Here is a 24,040-nt window from a genome sequence, read left to right as displayed (position 1 = left end):
AGATGTCAGTTTTCATCAGCCTTCAAAGATTTACAGAAGGACATTTTTTTCGGGACTGCATTTCAGGATTCGCGGTCAAGGCTACAAACACAATATACACCAGTCATAAGCTGTACCTTCACACCTGGCTACGGCAATGTCATCTGAAAGCACCACCGTTCATACCTGTGGAAACCTAATTGTGCACAGCGCCCCCCACTCCACCAGGCTAACTGCTACACAGCAACTGAGCAGCGCTTCTCGGAGTGAAACCAGCCATATTGCTACAAAGAAAACTTTCTGGCTCTTGGCCCAACTGTTTCCATACCAATCAGCTAAGTCAACCTTCTCTCCACTTCTTTCCATTTCAAATGCTTGGGCTTCAGCCTTTGAAGCAATTAGAACCAGATCAGTTTAATTTTACAACACTGATCTTAACTGTACAGCAATATAGTGACTTTGCCCTGAGAGTGTCGGTTATCTTATAAATATTGTTAAGTCCCAGTTTACACATGAAGAGTAGGCATGGAGAGGCTAAACGGCTGGTCCCTTGTCACACAGCAGAGAAGTGTCAAGGGTGGGACTTGAGCTCCTGGTTCTTCCCGTTTTAACCCCTAGCCTCCTTCCAGAGGTCATGTGAACCTCTATGTGCAAGGCCCCCCCACTTTGGGCTCTGTTACTTGCAGTATCTCATCAGCTTCTCTGCTCAGCTCTGGGTATTTTAATGCCCAGGACTTCCTCCTTGGTCCTCCCTGCTCCCTTCCTTCCGCTGCCCTGATGAAGTGTATTGTCCCCAGTATTTTCTTTTACACAGTGGAATTCACCAAAATGCCTTTCCAGCTGCAGCTGGCATTAGGTGCGGAGGCACGGACTTCTAAAAGGCAATGGCAGGTGTTCCTCTTTGCGGACTTTGGACAAAATGGGTCTCAGCATTTTACAGTTGTCTTACATTCCAATGTTTTCAATGGAAAATAAAATAAAATAAAGGCCTAACCGTGAGGTAATGTTTACTCTCTGCCACAACACTCGGCGCACCCCCTCGGATCTGGCAACAATTTAACATAAGGAAAGACTTTAGACCTTCACACCCCTTTAGTGAGAATAAACGACCTTAGCTCAAACTTTCCACAGAGCTGAGAAGTCTCACAAGGCACCAGTCCGCCCTTATCTCAGGTGGGCCTGCACAAATGCCGCAGGGCCATGTGTCTAGAGGTCTGGGTGCCCGGCCCCCCGCTGCTGCGCCCTCTCTGCTGCACAGGGCATCTCGATCTTCACCGTTAGAAGGCCAAGCGCCTTCCACCTCGTAAGCAAGGGTGGGGGAGGGAATCTCAAAAGAAGCTATGTGCTCAAAGAAAATAATGCCAAATGGTACTCAAGTGGCTTGTGAAGACGTTCCCCACAGCTATCTCCGTTCGCTGAAGTTATAAACAGTTCTGGATCTAGTCAATAGCAAAATACATCGATGGCCAGGGCCTCTGTTTAAGCAAAAGAAGAAAAATATCGATAGCACAAAACTGCCCTTCTATTTTTTGAAAAAATATATCTAAGACAATTCTGAGTATTTTTTTTTTTTAACAAGCTGTGCATTAAGTACACTTGTTTCCATCGCTCCCCACTCCCCTACAGCTCCGCGTTGTCTGCCTGGGCTGGGCTGCCCGCCCCACGGCCTCCCTCGGCGCCGCGGCCGCTTTCTGCAGGCGTGAACGACAAGGAAGCCGAATTTATGCAGTATCTTTTGCCGGTTGGACGAGGTCCGTCATCAAAAATGTGCCCAAGGTGAGCACCACACTGAAAGAGAAGAGCAAAACATTAAGGGAGAGCGCGCACAAAGCGGGCTTTGAGAGGAGCTCACGTTCAGCAGTTAAAATGGATGACCAGCCTGTAGAGAAACGATGGAAACCATCATGGATGATTTCTAATCCGCCTGTCAATAGCTGCAAAGATGGTTTCTGGCAGGCTTTGCACCACATGCTGAGAATAAAAAACACCAGAACTGTGCATATCAGAAATCATTTCGGAGCCACTGTATTTTTTGATCTATGAAGTCTCTCAGCCAGCTGAAAAAGGACTGCAGTAATTTTATGAATTGAGTTGACCCTTGATCTCCCCTTGTAAGAAACATGGCAGAAGAAAATCCCCCCCCCCCCCGCAACTGGCATTACTTTTGGCTTTGGATGGGTGGGTTTCAGATATGCAGAAGTCCACTGTAAAAGATACTGTTTAACTGGCCATGACGGAGGTGATGTTTGCTTTCATGGGCAGTAAAACTTAACATCAGACAAGCACTGGATGTTCTTGGAACCCAGCAAAGCAATGGCAAGGCTCAACAGATTTATGTCATGGTCACCAGGACTGCAAGTATGGCAAATAGAAATGTCGCTAGCCCACACAATCGTTTTATTCTGGCTTCCAGTAGGTGGAGTGCCGCTGGCTTCTTTACCCACGTGAACTCTCTTACGTGGAGAAGGAATAAGCTCAAATTCATGCTACAGACTATCCAAAAAACCTGGGAAGGAGAAGAGGCCCAGAATCCAGATGGAAGGAGAAGGAGGGACGACTGGCTATCACAGTGTTTAACAGAAATCCAGCCCAGAGATAGCTTCTCCAGGAAGGCTGGCTCGGTGAATAGAGCCCTGCGCTAACCACTCCGATGCTGGGTATGGCTCCAGGTGACAACAGTGTTATGTCATACTTACCTATCCCACACCCTTTTTCTCAGCAGGGACAGGAGTGAGGGATATGGAGACGTCAGTGCATCATATTCAAACAGGCTATGAAAACACATCATCCGTCATGTAACTAGGAAACTAAAACCCGGGGCAGATGACTTCCACTCATTCATTTAACAAATAGTTATGGAGCACCTACTACCTGCCAGGTGCTGTCTCAGACACCGGAGATATGGGCAACAGTCCCTGGCCTCACGGAGCTTACTTTTTCTAGTGGGAGAGACAGGTCATAGGCAAAGAAATAAGCCACTGTCAAGTGTGGTGGGTGGAAATAAATGCTAAGGAGAGGGGAAAAAAAGAGGCAGTGATATGAAGTGTTCACGGTTGGGGGCTGATGTTGCAGGCACGACGAGGTGGGGCTGCTTTCCTGGGGTAGTCTGGAATACTCTGGAATAAGAAGCCAAAGGAAGTGAAGCAGTGGGTGTCTCGAGGAGCATTTCAAGCAGATGGCAGAGTCAAGATTTAGGGAAGAACGGGAGAGAAAAGGCCTATAAGGTGATCTATTAATTCCTCTCACTGTGCTTGTTTGGTGTGCACAGTACTTATCAATTATAGGGAGAGAAAGTAGGAATTGACACGGGAGTTGGGCTGATGGACCAAATGGAGATGATGAGAGAGAAGTGAAGGACGGTGCTCGTTACAATGGAAAGAACTAGAATCTCAGTTTCTCTACTCACAGTGCTACACTCAAATCTCAGGGGTTCTCTAGTTATTAATAAACAGCACAAACAGCAACTTTGACTATATGGCACTTCCATGTTAAAAGTGCATTTTTATTTTACTGCCAACATACTGTGTCAGCTTATTAAAGAACTAAAAATGAACCCTGAACTGATTTGATCTATTGCCTGGAAAATATGAAACAGGCCTAAAAAACAAATCTTGCACTATTTTACCACATTCTAGGCAGGTTTAGGTAATATCAAGGCTGACAGCTCAGATTGCTTTTCCTTTCTATAAACAATTGAGGCCAAACTTTCAGGCACCAGCAGCTAAGATGCACCAGTAAAAATCCATATGCTTACCCAATGGGCGCAGGAAAACACCTATTTCGGCCTTCCAAAACGGTCAGTGTGCAGGCCAAGAGTAGGAACTGGTGCTCTCGGTGATCAGTATGTGTGCACAATTATTGATCTCACACGCAGCTCTGGCACTTTGATCACTTGGCATCCGAGAGGCGGACTTTTCACATAAAAGCCTCCAATGGGTTTTCTGGTTTTGTTTCTTAATGAGAGAATACAGCTCTCTGGCAAAATAAATGCTATTACCTTTATTAATCTTCTCTTGGGCATATTTAGAAAACGGTTCTGTTTACCTTACTCTAAAAATAAAGCACCGTAAGGATAGACTTGAAGCTCTGCAGGAGTGTTTCTATGGTCTTCACTTCCCAAATCGTCTTGAAAAACTCCAAATTAGAGTAATTGAATCTACTGAAATGAGTTGGCCATTGGTCTGCAGTTTCCTTTGCTAAATCTGGAACCGGTGTTTTGGTTACACAGAAAGAGAAACACAGATTCTAGATGTCCTTAATCCAACATGAAGAGGGAGGGGGGTGAGGAAGAGAACTTACAGTTAGAAAAGAAAAAGGCAACAAAAATGGTTTGCGGACAACTCTATGGGTTGGGGAGGGGGTAGGGAAATCCTCAGAAAAGGTGGGAGTCCCCTAAACACCACAGTGATAGCTTCATCATGCTTGCCACAGGGTGCTCTGGAAGATTCACACCGGGCCCAGAAAACTGAGGGAGGAGCGGCATTTGCAAACATGGCCAGGTGGTCGTTTATACCTGCGCCACGACGTACCTGCCCGCCCCGATGCCTGCAAGGCTGCAGCGCCATTTGTCTGCAGGAAGCCTAACCACACAGCGCCATTTCTGCTTTCTCCCAGGTACACCCAGTCTCCCATAGAAGGGTATGAGCCGGCTTCTTTTAAAAGTGCCTGAGGCCCGAAGGTTCCTCCCTGAGGGGAGCGCACATGGAGCCCATTCTTTCCAGCTTCTACCCCTGGCCGAAGGCTGGGATGATGAATGGAAGTTGTCAGTGATGCATTGTTTCTTTAGCCGCCTTCGAGCTCTGCCTCCCCAGCCCCAGCCAACTGGCAATGTGTTGGGATCTCAGCACACCTGGTTGTAACTGAAACAAACTGGCTGCCCAATGAAGAAATCTGTGAGACCTGCTGTTAATGATTTATTTCAGGGTAAAATCTTTAGTGTGCATTTTGAAAGTTGTTTTAGAGTGGTTATGCATTTATTTTATAGGTAAAATACAAACTACAACTGAATATTCTAGCTCGCGTTCTGAAAAACACAGGAGATAATTGTTCAAAAGAAAACTTTCAAATTCCCAAAGAAATCCTTTATCACCTAAGCCTCCCACTCAGAAAAGCTGGCAACTAAAGAACCTGGGGAGAACTGAGGCAAAGGGGACCCCACCACACACACACGCGCACACACACGCACACACACACACACACACACACACAAAAAGGGAACATCAAATTTAACATAATTCCTTAAAATCTGATCCCAACTCCCAATCGTGTGCATAAGAAACACAAATAGTGCATTCAACACAGTTACATATTTGCGCACTGATGTATTTCCAACTGTCCTAGAGGGTTTTCTCCTAGCTATTCCTAGGATGTTTTGGGCTTTATTATTGTCATTTTCTCTTAAGTGTTTGATCTACAAGATGAAGCAGTTTCAAAGCAGGGCTTTTACACTTGGGCACATGGGGCAGGATGAGAAGGAGAAAAGAGTTTAAGAAGAAAAGCAATTTACTTTGCCAGTAGTATCCTGTTTTCTCCCACCGTTATTGAAGACACTTGTGTGTAAGTAGGGCTCTTTTCCTCTGTGCTTGTGATATTAATCTTTTGCCAAGGAAATGATTGTGAAGTCACCAGTTTAGCATTATGATTTTACTGAAAGATCAAGAAAAAGAGAGATGGGCTGTGAGTCTGAAACCCTATTGTAACACATGGGTATCTTTAATCATCAGCAATATATGAGTTGTCATCTGCAAAAGATTAATAAGGCTTGGGGTTTTACCAAAAACTGTTTAACTTTCGAAAAATACTCTGTATTGGTGGATATTTACCTTTCTGTTGCTTTGGCTGCCTTAGAACAAATTAAGGATGATCGAAAACAAACTTAAGGGACTCTACCATAGATTCCAGCAGTAACAGCAGCAGTCATAAATGGACTCCAACGTAGGTAAACTCCAGGAATCTGATGGCTTCCTTAAAGATGATTACGAAAAGTTCGGTGATTTACTGGTCTCCCATTTGCTGCAGATGTAGAATTTGGGTCTAAAGAAGGGAGAATTCCCCAAGTGCCACCAGGAGGGACTTACTCCTCTGAACTACAGCTTAAACCATGCAACTCTTACCTCTTTGCACTGAATTTAAACTCCTGACAAAGCACTGCTTAACAGGCTGGGGGTGGAGGACTAGGGAGAAACTGTCAAACAATTATTCATAGTAGTCAGTGAAACTGGGATAGACACAACATATTTTATCACTAGCTGAAAAATGTAAATTCAGTAACATTTTTAAGAATTCTTTAGAACTGAAAATTTTCTGAAAATTGCCACAGCAAGGAAGAAGAGACACATGCCCACTAAAATGTGCAGATTTAAGATAAAGACCCTCTTCGAAAGAGACAACTAGAATACAATTCAGTAGGTAGAACAGTAAAAGAAAACAAATATGGTTGCAACAAAAATCAGAATGTAACCAGGCAAGCAGGAATCCTAACAGAAGGCACTGAAGAATCTCTAGCACCCTTGCTTGTTTTCTGCTCTGTTAACTTAAAGATCAGGCAGTGTACTAGGTTTCTTACGGAGCAATTCTTTTAGAAGGACCTGACTGCAAGGTTTCTCTGAAAAGTGATGACAGTACCGAATCAATCTTAACTTTCCCAGTAAAATCTTACTAAGATATTATTACCAAAGAAGTCACGGGACACACGGAAAAACTATAGCGTGGTATAAAAAGTTATGGCTCCCAGCATGTTTACAGTTCCTACCCATATATGTAAGGCCTAATTCACTGCATAGCAAGATCCATATCACAATTTTAAAAAACAAAAGAAGGAAGAAGAATCCTAAGTACTAAGGTTAGAATTAGGGGCCAATAAACCAAAAAAAAAAAAAAAAAAAAAAGCCATATTGCCCAGCAAGCAGGTTAAGCATACTGGTTTTGCCCATGGAATCTCAGTCCATTTGCATAACATGGCAGTACGACAGTCTTCTTATGAACCACATCAGTGAATTCAGTTCAGAGTAAGGACCAGCCACGTGAACTCAAAATGTAACAAGAATTTTAGAAAGAGGAGAAGCAAATCAGATAGGTTTCCTACACCACTCCCCCAACAATGATGGGAAGAGTGTGAGTAGGGGGAAAGGCTATGTAAACCGAAAGAACAGAAAGTTTAAGAAAAGATAAACTGATAATGAAAACTAGTGGTAAGAATGAGAAACTAGGAAATAAAATACAAGTGGTTACTCTGGTATGGAAACCATTAAATCAGTTACTTTTTTCCAAGCCAAGATAAAAAGGATGAATGAGAAAATGGAAAAGAAAAATACTAAATAGAAAGGTAGAACAAAAAGAAAATAAATGTGTGAATGAAACACACATTAAAAGAAAGAAAGACACCCAGCACACTTGAATTCAGTGAGCTATTACTGCACTCGTGAGGCAGACATCTCCCACTCTGCCCACATGGAGAAGAATCTGGCAAACATATCATTCTTTAGTGCTGGAAGCCGATTATTTTCTCCATGAAACTTACTTCCCAAAGCATGTGGTTTTACACATGCCTTAATAGAACAAATTTCCCTCCCTCTTCCCTTTAAATTTAAGACTTTAAGAAAGAATCAAGCATTTTCCAAATATGAGAAGTAAAAGGAGTGGGTAAAGAAGCCAAAAGGAATAGCTAGCTCAGTGTCAGTTCCTCACCCGCTAGGAAAGGACCCAAAGGTACAGTGACAGTCACCGATGCCTTTGACCGAAGGGCTGGGAGCTGGGCCTGGAGGGGCTTAATATTTTTTATTAATGTTGCCTGATTTGGGCTGTTTGTAGGTTTCATCTGTCTTTGGTCACTGTAGAACAGATTCATAATGTTTTTTTCTTGACCAGTACTAATATTATCTCTGTGGTTGGCACAGAGAAAGGAGGAAGTTTTTCTAACTGTGAATTTTAAGAACTAGTCACAGAGACATTAGAGAATAGGGCATAAGGAAAGTTATTATCTTATGCCTCCCTTTTTCTGTGCCTTTTTTACTTGGTTTTCATAGGACTCAATGTTTGAAAGTGGGTTCTGAGGAAAAAGGAGAGTAGCAGTCACATAACAGCCTTTAAGGTAACTTAAAACAACAACAACAACAACAACAAGTGTGAGTCTTACAAGAGGTTTATTAAGTGCTACATATACCTAAGTTATACATTACTATATACCATCCTATCCAGTTCCTTTTTGTCGAATATTTCGGAATCCTGGAGAAATAATCATAGTTAGTTTTTGTGGCCGTTATAAACACATCAATTAAAATTCAATTGAATTCAAAACTGAGTTGAATTAAACTAACTGCTGGAGATCACAGAATTTTTTTTTTTAATGTGACTCTTTCTGTCTGGCCTATCTACCTGTATACCTCCCTCCCTGCCTGCCTGTCTAAGCACCATAGAGCCCTGGAGCTAGATGCCCAAATCTGAGTCTCAGTTCTGCCACTTAAATCTATGTAGATTTACACCAGCATAACTGCCCTCTTTGTGCCTCAGTTTTCTCAACTTCAAAGGTAAGAAAGAATAAGAGTATCTACTTCACAAGGTTATTGTGAGCATTAACCAGGGCAGCTTTTAAAAACGCCGATAGGCAGGCCTCACACAAGCCAACTAAACTAGAATCTCTGGGGGTGAGACCCAGGATCAGAAAGTTCCACTATCGCCCTCAGAGACTTATATCTTAGAAATAAGAGTGAGCTGAAAATATGACTTAGATAAAATATGAAGTCTGTTTTTCAAGGGAGAGAGTGGTCTTCACAGTTAGAAGACAGTAAACTTGCCGGCTTTATTTTTTTAAAAAAAGAAAGTACAAACTCATCAGATGGGTTAGGTTCTAACCAGTCCCCCTCCCTGCTTGGTAGTAAATATGCCACCTACTCCCTAAAACCCTTGTGCTTGATGAAGGGGGTTAAAGGGCAGGTAGAAGAATGTCGAGGGAGGCCCACGTGGCAATCGCTTTGCTATTTCAGCTGCCTGATGGTGCCCCCTTTACCTCTGACATGCACAACTGACATCCCCCAACAAAATACTAGGTAGTACCAATGAATTTCAGTGCCACAATACTCAGACTTTACATTTCACTTATTTAAAGCAGACTAGAACAGTACTTTCTACTCTAGAGAAGAATGGTCAGTTTCTTCTATTCTGTGTACAGACGGTCCTGGCTATGTCTCTGGGTTTAAATACAAAATACTCTATGAGTTCAAGTCCCTTGATTGTGAGAGATTAACTATTTTTGCCTCCTCAACACATGCTCATTTTCTCCCTTAGAGCCAGTCCTAATCTGAGTAGAGAAGAGTGATAGGAACTAATTAGAACATCCTTGGGAAACGAAGAGAGGTCTATCTACTAAGAGAAGTAGAGAAGGCATGACCTTATCACGTATCCTCGCTCTGGCTTCTTACAGCCTACCACGGAACTTCCTCTTCCCACTGCCATTCCCCAACCTCCCACCTCTCACCCACACAGGGAAAGCCGTTTCTGGGGTCTTTACTGACCACGTTTGGATCATTACCATTAGAGGTATTACAACTGAATGGGTGCACAGAACTGCAGAGAGAGGGCTATTACCTAACAACAGATTATATAAAGCCCCATAGTGAAATCTTCATATGCCCTAAGAATAGCCCATTTCCCAGTGCACTGAGTCAACTGAAGACAATTTTCCCTACCAATGTTTTGGGGTTTTTTTAAATAGTGTTGAAGCCAATGACTGGCATTTAACTGGACTTGCTAAACACCTGAAGACCGAGATATTATTAAGACGTTGTAGAGACTTCATTGCGCTCCTCTGTCGGTGTTGTGATCGGTCACTTGGCCTCAGTTGCTATATTTAGCACAACCAGGGGTCCTGAAAGTGTTTTCAGTGCAGAGTGGACAGCATACTGGCTTTTCAGGTGGGGTTAACTGACCTGAGAGCAGCTTGTTTCCACCCTGTGCATCCCGTAGGAAAAGTCATCCGTGAACGTGATTGCGTCAGAACTGATCACATCGTGGAAGGAAGGCCAACCTGGGGCAGAGCAGCATGAGAGCAAAACAGAGAGGAGAGATACACAGCCTTGGGTTAGAATACAGTTTTAAAGAATTACTGTGCAAAAAAGGACAATCTTTAGTATATGAATCATGCTGAACTTTTTCAACCTGAAAAAAAAAAAAGTCAAAAGCTGAAGGATAACGTATTTCATAAGAGTGCAACTATTTTTTAAGAATAACCTTTTCCTCACATTCAGATTACAGTTGCATTGGGATTTTATGTTTCAAGAAGCATTCTTAGCCCATCCAGTAGTTTTTTAGAGCATTCCTGAATTTATAAAGCTGTCTCTTGCCACTTTGTCTTGTCTCTCTTCTTCAGAGTCACTGGGCACTCATGATGGGTCTTCCAAAACACAATCCAACTGTTCTGGCTGTTAACTTTTGGACTATTCCATGCCTTTTTAGGAAGCATGCTTTTTTAGTACTTAGTTTGTATGGTTAAAATATTTACAAAATGGTATTCCACAGTTTCCATCTTTATCTAATTTCTTGGGACAGAGGTATCTGGAAGTCACAGCTTCTACCTATTTTATGGGCAAGAGGCTTGCTCACTTCCTAGAAAAAAGTCAGAGAGCAGTGTTCTTCAGGCATCTCTAGGGTGCATCTTCTCTCAAACAGCATCTCGTTCCAATTTTCATTTATTCTCATGATTTTTAAAATATGCACACTGCTTTAAGAAACTCAGTGATAAGGGCCTTAAGATTGTACAAATGTTTATGAGTGTACAGTCAGGATTTTTATGTTCAGTACCTATAGGCCTGTTTTTACATATTTCCAGAAAATTTGTCTGCAGTTACTGAGCTGAAGCCCAAAATGATGGAAGAGGTGCGATGTTGCTGAACTGCTGGTACATTTTTTTCTTTCTCTTTCAGAAGCCAAATTTATTCCTGCAGAAAGCAGGAGGCCCTTTAAAAACACGGTGCTTTGTGTTAATACACCAACTGAACGAAAACAGAATGCAGACTTCAACAATATGATTTCCAGTTTCAAACAAAACAAATTAGCTCAGGCCAAGTTTTTATAAGAAGCTCCCCATCCCCCACCATGCAACAGTACAGCTTTCACAGTTGGTTCTGGGTTTAACAGCACCATCACTTTCCAATTCCGTGATCTGAGTTCAAGATTGCTGCAAATCACCCGAAAAACCTCAACTTTCCAGATATGATAGCACTCCTCAGAAAGCCATTATGCCAAGACACATCAGTATTCTCAGGACAACTTTTTCTTCCTGCTCTCTAAATTCTAAAGAGAATCTCAACTTACTCCAGGCTATGGGTTTTGGTTTATAATGACTACTGGACACCTTTAAGTCTTCTTCTTGTTCAATGGCAGAGGTGCCAATAGCTAGCAACGAGAGGTTTAAAGGCGGTGTTTGAAGACATTGGGAAATAACTTAGCTGTGAAAAGAAAGAAGACAACATTCTATGTTTTTTAACCTCCCAGGCTACATACCACTCATTCGACCGCAGTTTTATGGCAACTAATATCGTGAAGGGACATGTTTGATTCAGTGGGTAACAGATAAAGAGTTAGCAATGTTGTTGTCGTCGTGAATTTACCATAAAGCTACCCCCAACACACATGCATTTTCCTATTTCTAGAATTCAAAATAGGTCTGGAGAAATGTACATAAAATATATACACTTCCCCCTCCCAAGTTACCTCTTCAGTTTTTAAAATGTTTATTCAATTTTGAGAGAGAGAGAGAGAGAGAGAGCACACCAGTGGGGCAGGGGCAGAGAGAGGGGGAGACAGAGGATCTGAAGCGGGCTCTGTGCTGACAGCAGAGAGTCCGATGTGGGGCTCGAACTCACAAACTGTGAGATCATGACCTGAGCCGAAGTTGGACGCTTAACTGACTGAGCTATCCAGGTGCCCCGCCTCTTCATCTTATATACACTTATCTTCTTCTACTGATCATACTGGATTTTTGCCGTATTTGTTTTCATGCTTTCCTCTCTGACTAGGTGGTGAACACTTAGAAGGCAGAGTCTGTACAAATAAGAAAATGGGGTGAATATTTATGGTACATTACAGAGTCCCACAGGAGAGAGAAAATATAATCACATTCCTTTTTTACAGGCTAGATTAAGAAATAAGAATGCTGTTTTTTCAGTGGAGTAAACAACTTGGCTCAAACATCATAATTAAGCCTCTCTTTACAGGTAGAGGGAGCTTATTATTTATTTAGGATGGTAAATCCATGAAGATCATCTGGGTCACTGGCTTAAACAGAAGTTTTTGTGGGGAGAGGTGGGAGAGGGAGCAGAAGGACACGGGACTTGCCGATAGTGGCAGGGGCCAAAGCTAGAATCTGTGTATTCTGACTCTGGTCCAGGGTTCTCTTCTCATGTTCCACTTTCTTCATCCACAAAAGGCCAAGAAATCATTCACTTCAATACTCCAACAGGAAGGAGGCTGCAGGTTTTAAGACTGGATGGTAGTTACGTTGTGCCACTCAGGAGCTTCTAGGTTGAAGTGGATAATGAATGCACCCTACACAACACCGATTCTGTCACTAACAACCAAACTGTTCCAAGAGAAAGTCCAAGAATAATGACATAAATGTGTAACCTAGTTTGGGACATGGGTAACTTTTTATTCATTTATCTAAAACAACTGCAAATACTTAGAAGCTCACTTTATGTAATAATATTGAGAAAGCTGTCGATCCTATTTGGGGTTTCTTAATTCTAATTCTTTCCAAACAACTGTGAATCATTGCCTATTAAAATTTTGGAGAGGGAAAGGAACTGCTTTTGAATGAATGAGCTATTAAACCACACAGCTATACATTTTGTCTCCATGAATTAAATATTTATAGAATTTTCCAGAAAACCATATTCAAGATTAGACAAGGATGAGGTATAGCGACACAGAGTAGAGGCTCTCAAAAGATTTCAGTGTTTCTGGGAAAACTGTTGACACCTGAATAGTGTACTAATTATTTCTCATGGCATTGTTTAAACATCAGAAGAGACATTAAAAAAAACAAACAAAAAAAATTTTTTTTCAAAACTCCCCAAAATTCAGTGTCTCTTTGCGGTGTAGAAGACATGCAGTTTTCAAGATGGAACGTTTGATACGTCATTCAAATCTTCATTAGTGGAGACTGACAAGGGCAACTATGTTGAAGACTATAAATAACCCAGTGTGGCGGAACATATTTCAAAAGAGAATCATGGCCAAGTTCATTAAGGTCAACACAGGAGAACACTGAATTCTTTCGCTAGGTCTCCCAGAAAAAGCGGAGCTCTACGGAAGGAGAATCCATCAGAAAAGTAAGTCCTTATTGACAATCAAACTAAGAAGGACCTTTACCCAAGAATAAATTGTCTCATGGCAGAGAAGCCACAGAGATGACAGCACTTTGAAAGCGGAATTCCCTCATCATGTGAAAGTATTTAAAGGAGGAACTCTTCACTGCTGCAAAAATCCTCAAAGGAAACCCTGCCCCCACTCCTAATAATAAGGAAAGTGCTTCAAAGGGTGATAGGCAAGACTGAAGCAATCTGGGTCTTGTTGAGAAAATTATCTTGAGCAAAAGGGGGAGGGGGGTGTGTTTATGTCAGTTTTGACATTAAAGAAAGATCATCCATTCTCCTTTCTCTAGGATTTCCCTTTTGGTCTTCTCATCTAACAAAACATTATTTGTTTTGGATGCATTCCATGCACTTTTTACAAGAACAGTCATTTGAAAACCTGTATAAACAGTTGGTTCGCCCCACCCCCAATACATCCCTTTGTTTCTATTTGATGAGGTTGGATTCGGGTGTATTATCATTTTATTTCTAAAAGTATACACTGTACTTTTTAGATATTAGCCTGTTATCACCAGGAACGTCCTCTATTCAATAAATAGATTCTCCCCTCAAAGACTTCTCGCCTCCAGACAGCATACAGATACAAGTACCACAACTAAATCAGCCAAGGTGGTCTGTAGGCAGCCCTGCTTCAGTGTGACCCAGCCAGCAGGCCACATTAATCTGCAGACATAACTTCACAGTACTGGCATAATAGGAAGCAAATCCAGGATATGTTCATTTACATCTCAAATAGAAGAGCAAGGGATTCAGTTTAATGGAAGATCCTTGGGGCTTGCTACCATCTACATTAGAATGGATTTTTTTTTTTTTTTTGAGACTGCAGTAAAAAGAAGTTTTCCTTCGGACTCAGAATGTGGCTCACCGAAGCTGCTCAGAGTCTACTTGAACCCATCCCTGAATAGTGACATAGCTTTCCACAGTGGTGTTCTACTGACGAGTTGTAAGTGTTTTGTTCTAACTGCCTCCTGAGAAAAGCTTTCTCATCGCTCCATGCCAACCTTTTCCTCCTCCCTTTCAAAAATCTTTGAAACGAGTTGTCAAAACCAGCAACACACTATAAACAAGTTGAAGCCAACCCCATCTGTACCACGTCTAGAAAATGGGGTCCTCCTACCTCTACTCTTAATTTAACAAGGATTGCTATACAGCTGCCGTGTTCCCCGTATCTTCCCCCAACCCTCAAATAAAAATGAGAAACCTCAGTAAGTTAGCTGCAAGACCCAGCAACAGAACACAACAGAAACTACCCATGACCAAGAATTCATTACACTGAAATGTAATTCCAAATATTTTATTATCTTCAAGTGCAAAATCAGCTTGGACACAATAAATCTCAGCTGGGCTTAGATGATGTTTTAATAATGATAAATATTTGAGGGGCGCCTGGGTGGCTCAGTCAGTTAAGCCTCTGACTTCAGCTCAGGTCATGATCTCAAGGTTTGTGAGTTCGAGCCCCGCGTCAGGCTCTGTGCTGACAGCTCAGAGCCTGGAGCCTGTTTCGGATTCTGTGTCTCCCTCTCTCCGACCCTCCCCCGTTCATGCTCTGTCTCTCTCTCTGTCTTAAAAATAAATAAACGTTAAAAAAATTTTTTTTAAAAATGCCTCTTTAAAAAAAATGATAAATATTTGAGCATGGTTTTGGTGAGACACAGCGGACACTTACAGATCTGTATTTTTCTGTATGTACCGATTCCCACAGCTCTATAATTCTAGGACCATATTTCAGAATTTGTAGCTTTTAGTATCTCTGAAACCAGAATCTGTTAACCTCACTGACCACGATTTCCCTAATTAGCTACCTCAAGCCAAATGATACAACTCTCTAGGAAGACACCCTGCTAACGAGAATCGTTTGAAGTTTAGAGTTCTGATTCTTGCCCAGCTATTCACTTCAATTGACACATCAAACGTTAACTTCTATCTCATCTTTAAATGTTGGTTCTCTATTCCCCCTCAAAGACCCAAAAGTTTAAGTAGTAGTCAACCAAATATATGTATGTAGTAGAATATCAAACAGTGCAAGGTGACTCGTAGTGAAATATTCCCTTTCAATTCACCCCACCCCTGCAAACAACCATGTTTAACAGGTGTTAGGTTTAATTCTAAAAAATAAGCTTATGCTGCTACCTTAATGCCTTCATTTTCAATCCGTGCTGTCCAATACAGAAGCTACCAGCCACATGTTGCAACTTAAATTTAAATCAATTAAGATTAAATAAAATTTCAGTTCTTCAGTCATGCTAGCCATATTTCAAGTGTTCAACAGTTACATGTCGTTAACATGGCTACTATACTGGACAACACAGGTATAGACGTAGAACATTTCCAACCTCATTTCCACAGATATAGAAATTCCCACCATTGGACAGGGCTATTTTGACATTATAAATTGATTCCCTCCTGTCAATGATGAAGATAGAGTATTCATACTTCCACCAATCTCCCCTCCCTTCCCCCTTGCAATTTTTGATAGTTGTATTATTTTTAATTCTTTTAAAACTTTGCTTAATGTCTTCCTCTTGAATGTAAGTTCAATAAGAGCAGAGAATTTGTCAGTTTTGTCCACCCATGTATTGCCAATCACCTAAAACGGTGCCCGTGACGTAAAAGGTGTTCCAAAACTATCTGACAGATGAACAAATGAATGCGTGACTATCCTATAGCTTAGTATCGTTTGACTCTTCACTCTCTAAGATGGCCTTAGCCCCCTGACCCTCCTCCTACCTTTTTCTCCCCATTCCAATGCTCAGCCATAGTGAAGTCTTCTATGCTTTTCTATAGATTGGTTCTGAGAGTTGAAAACTAGTAAACAGTGTTAGTATTATTATGGCTATATACGTGGTGCTTACTGCACAACTAAAGAGTGCTGGGATTAAATCCCCTTCTCCAACGATCCAACTGGCATAACCCCAGGCTGCCTAAAGTCAGACAGATTTCCCTTCTTTTATAGTGCATCACTCTTAAAAGGCATGTCACGTTTTCTTTTTTTTTTTTTTTTTCGTTTGGACCATGACTTTCCTACACAATTGTACAAATATGCTCTATAATTCAATATTTTAATTTTCAAATTTTAATTAGAAATATTTCAACCATGCAACCATATGCAAAAATATTTAGGATATATAGGCATCCATGTTTAACAGATATTAACTACCCAAATTTAACAGATAATATTTTTTTCTGTATTTGCTTCAGCTTTTTCTCTTTTTCTAACAAAATAAAATGTTACAGTTACAGCCAGATCTGCCTCCAGCCTTCTCCTCTACCCTCACACTTCCTGGTGCCCCAGAGATAATTGTTTACGTACCATTCCCACACTTCCTTTGATTCATTTTCTACATATGTCTATATTCATAAGCAATATACAATGTTTTAAATTTTTAAAAAGCCACATGAATGACACTGCATCATAGGTATCTTTTGGCCACATATTTTTTTCACATTATTCCTAGTTTTGGTTTTTTGGTCTTTTTTTTTTTTTTTAAACAACATCATCTTCTTATTTTATAAGTGAAAGATTTCAAATACCTCTGAGAATATGAATCAGAGAATTGTTGTAATTTTGGTGTTTCTATTATTCTCTAAAATATCTCTGCTTCCTCTGGGGGCATTTGTTCTCTTTTTCTTGGTTTTTGCCTTTCTTGCTGTTGGTTTTCTTCGTTCGACCGTTTCTATTTAAGAATGGAGGTCTGGGTCAGTTGTCCCATGCAGCGGACATACGCTTCCTCTGCTATCAGGTACAGTACAGGTTTGTTTCCTGACTAGCTCTTAGCCCTGAACAGAAAAGCTGATGGGGAGCTCTGGGGACACTGTTGTCTCTTGCTGAGGGACAAGGGTATGTCCCAGAGTTCCCTGAATACCTATCTGGGGAATGGCTCACTCTGGAGCGCAACACCTCACGAGCAGTCCCAACTCTTCCAGACAGGCTGTTTAATATCTTTAGAGAGCGGTCTTCCAGGTTTGTTTGTTTGTTTTCCCCCCTGTGGGTAATTGATGATCTGCCATTCCAACTATGAAAGTGAGAAAGCTGTAAAACTGGTCTAGCTGTTCTTTAGACTTTCAGGTAAACAACTTGTCGTCAGCCCCCCATTTTGCTCTTGACAATTTGTTCTTGACTCTGAGCCTCTCCGTAATTCTGCTGGGCACCTGGGCCGTAAGTCCTGTACGTATTTTGGGCTGCTGCTTTCTTTAATCAGTCATGCCCAATAATGCATTGCCAGCCATTTTTTTCTTGGAAAAAATTGGTTAAAATTTTTTGTCTGCTCAACACCCCACCCCTACTCCGATTCTCTTTGCAGTGGGGTTCTTCTTCTTTTATGCCTCCTCTTCCTCTTTCTTCGTCTTTTCCTTAGGCTCATTTTATAGGGTTCTCCTGGGAGAGAGGGTAACGAACATGTATGCTCAGTCTATCATCTTGAACAAGAAGCCGAGATTTCTTTTTAATAAACTGCAGATTTTGGTCTCTTGATCTAATATTTTATGGGGAGAAGCAACAGATTTCAGGCATCATAATTTTTCTACTAACCACCATTATATTATTTTTTGCCTTACTGATAAAACCCAAAATCAATGTAAGGTTTAGCAGCTTTAACTGGCTCAGATTTGACGCTGGCTACAAAGTGATTCTGGACTCACTGCATGAGAGGATGACGTCTGCAATGCCCTCTGAGTTAGAACTGCAGCAGGCCAGGACCGTCTCGTCCTGGAGCTGGTTCGGTGGAAAAAACTTTATAGAACACTATTCAACTCTATACTTGGTCGTTCCTTATGGTGTGAGGATGTATTCTATTTCCGCCCTCTTGCCACTGCAAATATAAAGACAAGTATCCCCCTATGTGCTGATGACATGATTTTATTACTGCAAACAAGCAGTGAGTCTCAAGAGGCAAACTATTCTAGTCAAGAAAATGGTTCAACAGCAATTAGGACAAAAAGAAAACCATCGGTTTTGGCAAACATTCTCCCATGCTTCATTCAGCTTTATTAAGCAGTACCTCAAATAAAAATAATACTTAAAACACTTCTCTTGAAAAACAGGAAGTTTAGAATATAAAAAATAGCATAGATCTACAGACTCTAAAAATTCATGAAGATACAAAATGCTCAAATGCATTTTCAAGCATTCATTTTATTTTGGTTATAGATTGCCTTGCTTTTTCATCTTGTCAAGTAACCCTGTTATGTAGTTCTAAGTGGCAGTGGCATTTTGAATGTCAGGAACATGTTAAATGGCATGATGACTGGGTCACCTGAAACAGTCTAGTAACACAAGCAGACTAATACTTTAGGAAAATGGTTCTGGAAGCAGACTGAGGGTGGGGGTAAGAAGGCGAAAACAGGTACATCAAATGCAAGACTGTGTGGGAACAGAAGCGATGAAGCTCTAAATGAAAGCATTTGCAATGGGACTGGAGAGCAGGTGACAAATTATGGAGAGATTAAGAGACCACAATTCACTGATTTGGGTGGTACCTGCTGGGGAGTGAAGGAGAAGAGTAGGGTCGAATTACTACTAGGTTTCCTGCTTGTATGACTAGCTGGGTCATGCTAGTCATACATGTTCCAGGGAAAACAAGAAAATCAGTTTAGTGTGGCACTATCTAGGAGGCTTAGGGAGATGTGGGCTCAGAAGTGAGACCCTGGCTAAAGATACAGATGTGAAAGTCATCAGAGCACAGAAGACAGTAAGGTCATGGATGAGGATATGCAGGAGGCAATAAGGGAGAGCCAGACAGGTATTTGAAAGGTGAACTGAGGAATAAGAGTCAGTGAAGGAAAATGAAAGAGAGCATTTCAAGAAATAGGAGGAGGACAAGGGAACCAGGACAGAGTCAGATAAGGGAAAACTGTTTCAAGTTGGAGGACAGTCGCCAATGACATAATCTACCGAAAGGACAAGTCAAATAAGATCAGGGAGGAGACTGCTGAATTCAACAATTAGGAAGTCTGGGGGACTTTAGGCAGAGCCATTTCAACGCACTGACAGAAGCCCAACTCTGTTGGGCTGAAAATCTTATGTGAAGTGGGGCACCTAAACAAAGCTGCTCTTTACAGAGCCTGGCAGGGAAGGAAGGTATGGGAGGTGAACGACTAGCAGGAGAGCATAATGATATATACGTTAACATACTTGGATACTGGGGCTCGATTCCCACCTTTCTGTGTTTTCTAAGGTGTTTAAAATTTCACAGTATTTTCTAATGGGATTTTCACAATAAAATGAGTAATATGCTAAAAATCTTAAGCATGACTCAAATGCTCTTTAGGATATTGAACAGAAGCCATATTTGAAGAAAGACTAAAATAAAATTCCACCTCCGGGATCTTTTTTATCTTTAGTTTATTTTTAAGTGGTTTGTTGCTGCTGTTCCTAATATCTTTCAATCTACCAAACTGAGAGTGATGAGTGTACTCTTTTAAGTGGCTATGATAATCTGTTTTGCCTTTGGGCACACAGTAGGTGCTCAACAAATGTGATTAAACACAGGAATCCAGAACTTTAACGCTAGGTCAAGTTCTCCTGCCAAACATGTTCACAGCACCCAATATTTTCTCTTCAAAGCATGTATTACGGTTTGTAATTACTTATTTAAATAAATATGGGAAATAAATAAATAAATAAATAAATAAATAAATAAATAAATATGGGTAACTTTTGATTAAAGCCTGCTTCTTTCCCCAAGCTCCGTGAGACCATGATTGCTGTTTTTTGTTCACTTATTTGTTTGCTACTATATCTTCAACACTTCACTCATAAAAATGTTTGCTCAATGAATTAATAAAGAATGTATCATATTTCATTACTTAACAACAAAACCGGACTTTATTAAAAGATCATCACTTAGTTTATAGATACACCTATCTCTAGGCCAATCAAAGAAATTTTTTTAAAAAGGCAAAGAATTTCTACTATTTTGCTTTAGGCAATTTTTTACAAATATCAAATTTAACATCTTGTTTATTTTCCTACCAAAAATAGTGTCTTTCTTCAAACTGATTATCAGTAACTTCTTCTGTAGAAACCACATAGTCTTATCAATCATAATCATGTTGGGCATTTGAATCTCTTAAAGGACAAGATGACCAAAGACTGTCAAGAACACTGAGGTGTCCTTTGGGCAGTGTGAACATCTGGTATCTATTGTCTCTGGAGATTAATAATGTAGCTGTACTGCAGCAGGCTTGACTAATTCCTTTGAGCTCCGCACAGCATTTTGAAATAGTTCCAAACACACAAGATCTCTAATTGGTACGGATTTCATCCGCAGTTTTCTTGCAATCTCAAAATGTCTCAGAAACTCCTAAGCAGAAATTGACAGGGGCAAGCTTCTCTGTTTCCCTTTGAGGAGGCAGCTATTAATAATTTTTTTTCAGGTTCAATAAAATTACTGAACTCAAACCATTTCAACCAAAAAGCTGAGGAAGGGGACTTTATTTTCCCTGGCCTGAACACTGTCTCTTGCTACTTTAAATCATAGTTAATGTTTTAAAAAGTGTATCTTACACATAAGGCAGTTGTAGACTTTTAGCATCAAAGGATCTGAGCAACATCACATGTAACGACCTGGCCTTTGGCTATAATTTCTAAGTGCCATTAAAAAATGTCTCTCAAACTGGTTTTAAATTTAGTGTTGACCTAGTAACCTTGATCTAAAAACATTCAACTTTAGATGATTATTTTATTTTGCTTCCAAAAGCTCTTCAGTCCAGTGAGGCATCCATTAGGAAGCTTCACAGAGAGTTGAGTTTGCTCAGAATTTATTGGCTACATCGAACAGGAAGATGGTGATTTGGGTTGCTCGCTGAGTGAAGATTATTTACTGTGCTTCACTGACCTTAAGAATGCCAGGAGGGATATAGGACGGGGAAATTCAAAGAAATAACAGATTCTATTCTCAGCGACATGCAAGCCAGACTAAAAGTGAAATAATGTTCCATTCAACTGCAGTCCTGAATTAGGTCTATTCACTACATAGCATCATTTGGGACTGTAAAACTATTACTTACATTCTTTAGTTGAGTACCTATCAAGATTTTCAAATAATTTCTTTCTTACATACATGTGCCTGATAAAAAAAATGTTAGATTAACTCCTCTGAGAGACTTGTCTTGAAATTTTTTTACTTATCTAATTTTCCTCCTGATATTTTTCTCTAACTGAAACCTCTCTAAATTTTGGAATAGACTTTAGATTGTTATTCTATTATATACTTCTAAGTACTACAATCTGAATAAAATACTTCCTTGTTTTCATAAATGTATGATCCTTCACTGGTCTACATCACCTTTTTATGATGCATCAAAACTTAGTTCACCTACTACAATTTAAATTTCTGACAACCCATCCTGAAAAAAATATTTTGAAACAGAACAGATTACTAAGGAAAGCTTTTAAACACATATATTTTAGAACAAAATAATTGTTTATACAACAAAAGATGTTTTGCCCTTGTAGCACACACATGGCAAAGTTTAAGAAATTAAACACTGTATATTCTCTAGCATGTTAAAGTTTTTAAATAAATTACATCAAAAAGGCACGAAGCAAACTACATCAAACCAAGGCATACTCTGATAACTATATGTTCTTTTTAAAGTCCTTTAGGGAAAACTTGCCGACACTCAATCCTCATTATTCTGCTCTTCTTTTTCATACATTTAATCACATTCTAATACACTATAACTTACTGTTTACATTTCCTGTTGTTGTTTATTGTCTGTATTCTCCCAACCAGAATGAAAGCTTCAAGGGGGCAGAGAATTCTTTTGTTCCTGATGCATTTGAAGCTCCCAGAAGGATGCCTAGTTACTCTGGAAATCTGGGATTTAAAACTAATCCTTGGTTTTGTCTTAAAAGACACAGTCACAAAAGTCTTTGTTACAGAATTACTTATAGAATCTCTAGGTCACTTACTAATATTTAATGATGATTTTGGCATCTGGCTGACAGTTTTCTCTCTACAGAAAATTCCTACCTACATTCTAACCCACTTAATACCCCTTATAGCAACAGCTCTTTGAGCCCCTCAGAGAGGTGAAACTAAACTATTCTATGTAGCCAAGGTCCTGTACCAAGCAAGACCCATGGGTACAAGTGGTCTTTGTAATTTGAAAGTCTCAATGGCTTTGCTTCTGACCACAGGCAAGCTTAATGCATTAAAAATTAGACGTGATCACGTGAAGAAAGTTGACCTTCAGATGGATGAAATTGGTTAAAGTGGTATCGTACTGCATACATATTTTAATTTGGCCCTGGACAACCATAACAAAAAACAAATGAGAAAAATTCCATAAAGGTCTAAGCACATCCATAGTATATTCCATGGCCTATAGGTTGACATATTATTCTGTCAGTCGTGCAATAATACTCAAGTCTTGCTCCTCTAAACCATTTGTTGTTTTAAAAAAATTTTTTTAACATTTACTTATTTTTGAGAGAGAGAGAGAGAGCGAGCGAGCATGAGCCGGGGCATGAGCCGGGGAGGGGCAGAGAGAGAGAGGGAGACACAGAATCTGAAGCAGGCTCCAGGCTCTGAGCTGTCAGCACAGAACAGGACGTGGGGTTCGAACCCATGAACCGTGAGATCATGACCTGAACCATAGTCCGATGCTGAACCCGCTGAGCCACCCAGGCACCCTCGACTACTGGTAAATGAAGCGAGGTGCAGGTACAAGACTTAGCTACTTAGTACTGAGTAGGCACTAAATAAATGTTAGCTGAAAAAGTGAACCAAATTGAGGCTGAAGAAAATATTAACAGAAGCTATGAAAATGGTATCACACTACATCAACGTCTGTATTGCAGACATTTTTGACAAAGATCACCTCTCAAGCATTTATTGTTCTTTCATTACTACAGACCAGCGTATAGCACTCAATGGGTTACTATCTCTTGATAATATGTCATGGACACCTATGCAATTTCTTTGATCTTTTCTAGTTTGAATAGCATAAGATTGTGGAAGGCATGGTCAGCATCCATAAACATAAAGCACCCTGGCACTGTTGCAGCAGCAAATAGTCTCCTTTTATTGAGATACTTGGCCTCCTTTCAGTATAACAAAAATTTTTTTAAGTCTCAATCATGTATTATTAAAATCATGGTCTTAAAAGCGAGGTGAAAATTAAATTATATTTCCCATATTAGAAACTCCCTTCAGAAAAATCCCTTAAGGGGAATTTTGCCAAAATCTAGTGCTATACAAAAGACTTTTAAAAAGCATGTACTTGGACTTAAGGTGTAAATCAAGAGCCAACGTAATAGCTGTTTGCTCTTTAACGGTTTTTCTTTCTGTGCATGTTTGTAATGTATCTTCCATACAAATAATTTTTACCTCTCACTTGCTCTGAACTTTATGTTCAGTTCCAGGTATTGCCCTGAGTGTCTGGCTTACAAGATATCTTAATGCTATTAGTCTTTCAATGCCTCGCTGCTTAGCTCCCATTGCTTTTGAAAAATGTCACACACACATTTTATTAACCATATATAAATGCATAAATGGGAATATATCATATGTACTTTAAGTGCAACTGTTTCTCCCTATTTTCTTTGCTCCTTTCCGCATCCTTCAGGAAAGCTTATGGTAACAACTTAATAAGGGTTCTACCACATTTTTTCCATGTTCTATTAGCCTCACAAAATCATAGGTATCCACACACACATAAATGTAAATGTTCTAGTAGCTGCATAATAT

At 40.3% G+C, this 24,040-nt stretch overlaps 1 protein-coding gene across 1 annotated transcript in view; it reads right to left on the bottom strand.

The window, feature by feature from the left end:
• Positions 1-1,599: 1,599 nt before the first annotated feature.
• MSRB3 (methionine sulfoxide reductase B3) overlaps positions 1,600-24,040 on the bottom strand; it is a 137,998-nt gene continuing 115,557 nt past the window's right edge. The window contains exons 5-6 of the mRNA XM_047064855.1: positions 9,903-10,000; positions 1,600-1,767 (exon numbers count right to left, since the gene is read on the bottom strand). Coding sequence (XP_046920811.1) covers positions 1,600-1,767; positions 9,903-10,000 — 266 coding nt within the window. The remainder of the gene's footprint in view (positions 1,768-9,902; positions 10,001-24,040) is intronic.

The sequence above is a fragment of the Lynx rufus genome, unplaced genomic scaffold (genome assembly GCF_022079265.1).
Source record: "Lynx rufus isolate CCGP_SWC_20201006 ecotype Redwood Valley unplaced genomic scaffold, mLynRuf1.p SCAF_7, whole genome shotgun sequence".
Lineage (NCBI taxonomy): Eukaryota > Metazoa > Chordata > Mammalia > Carnivora > Felidae > Lynx > Lynx rufus.
The sequence above is the reverse complement of the archived record's forward strand: the minus strand, read 5'-3'. Positions and strand labels throughout refer to the sequence as shown.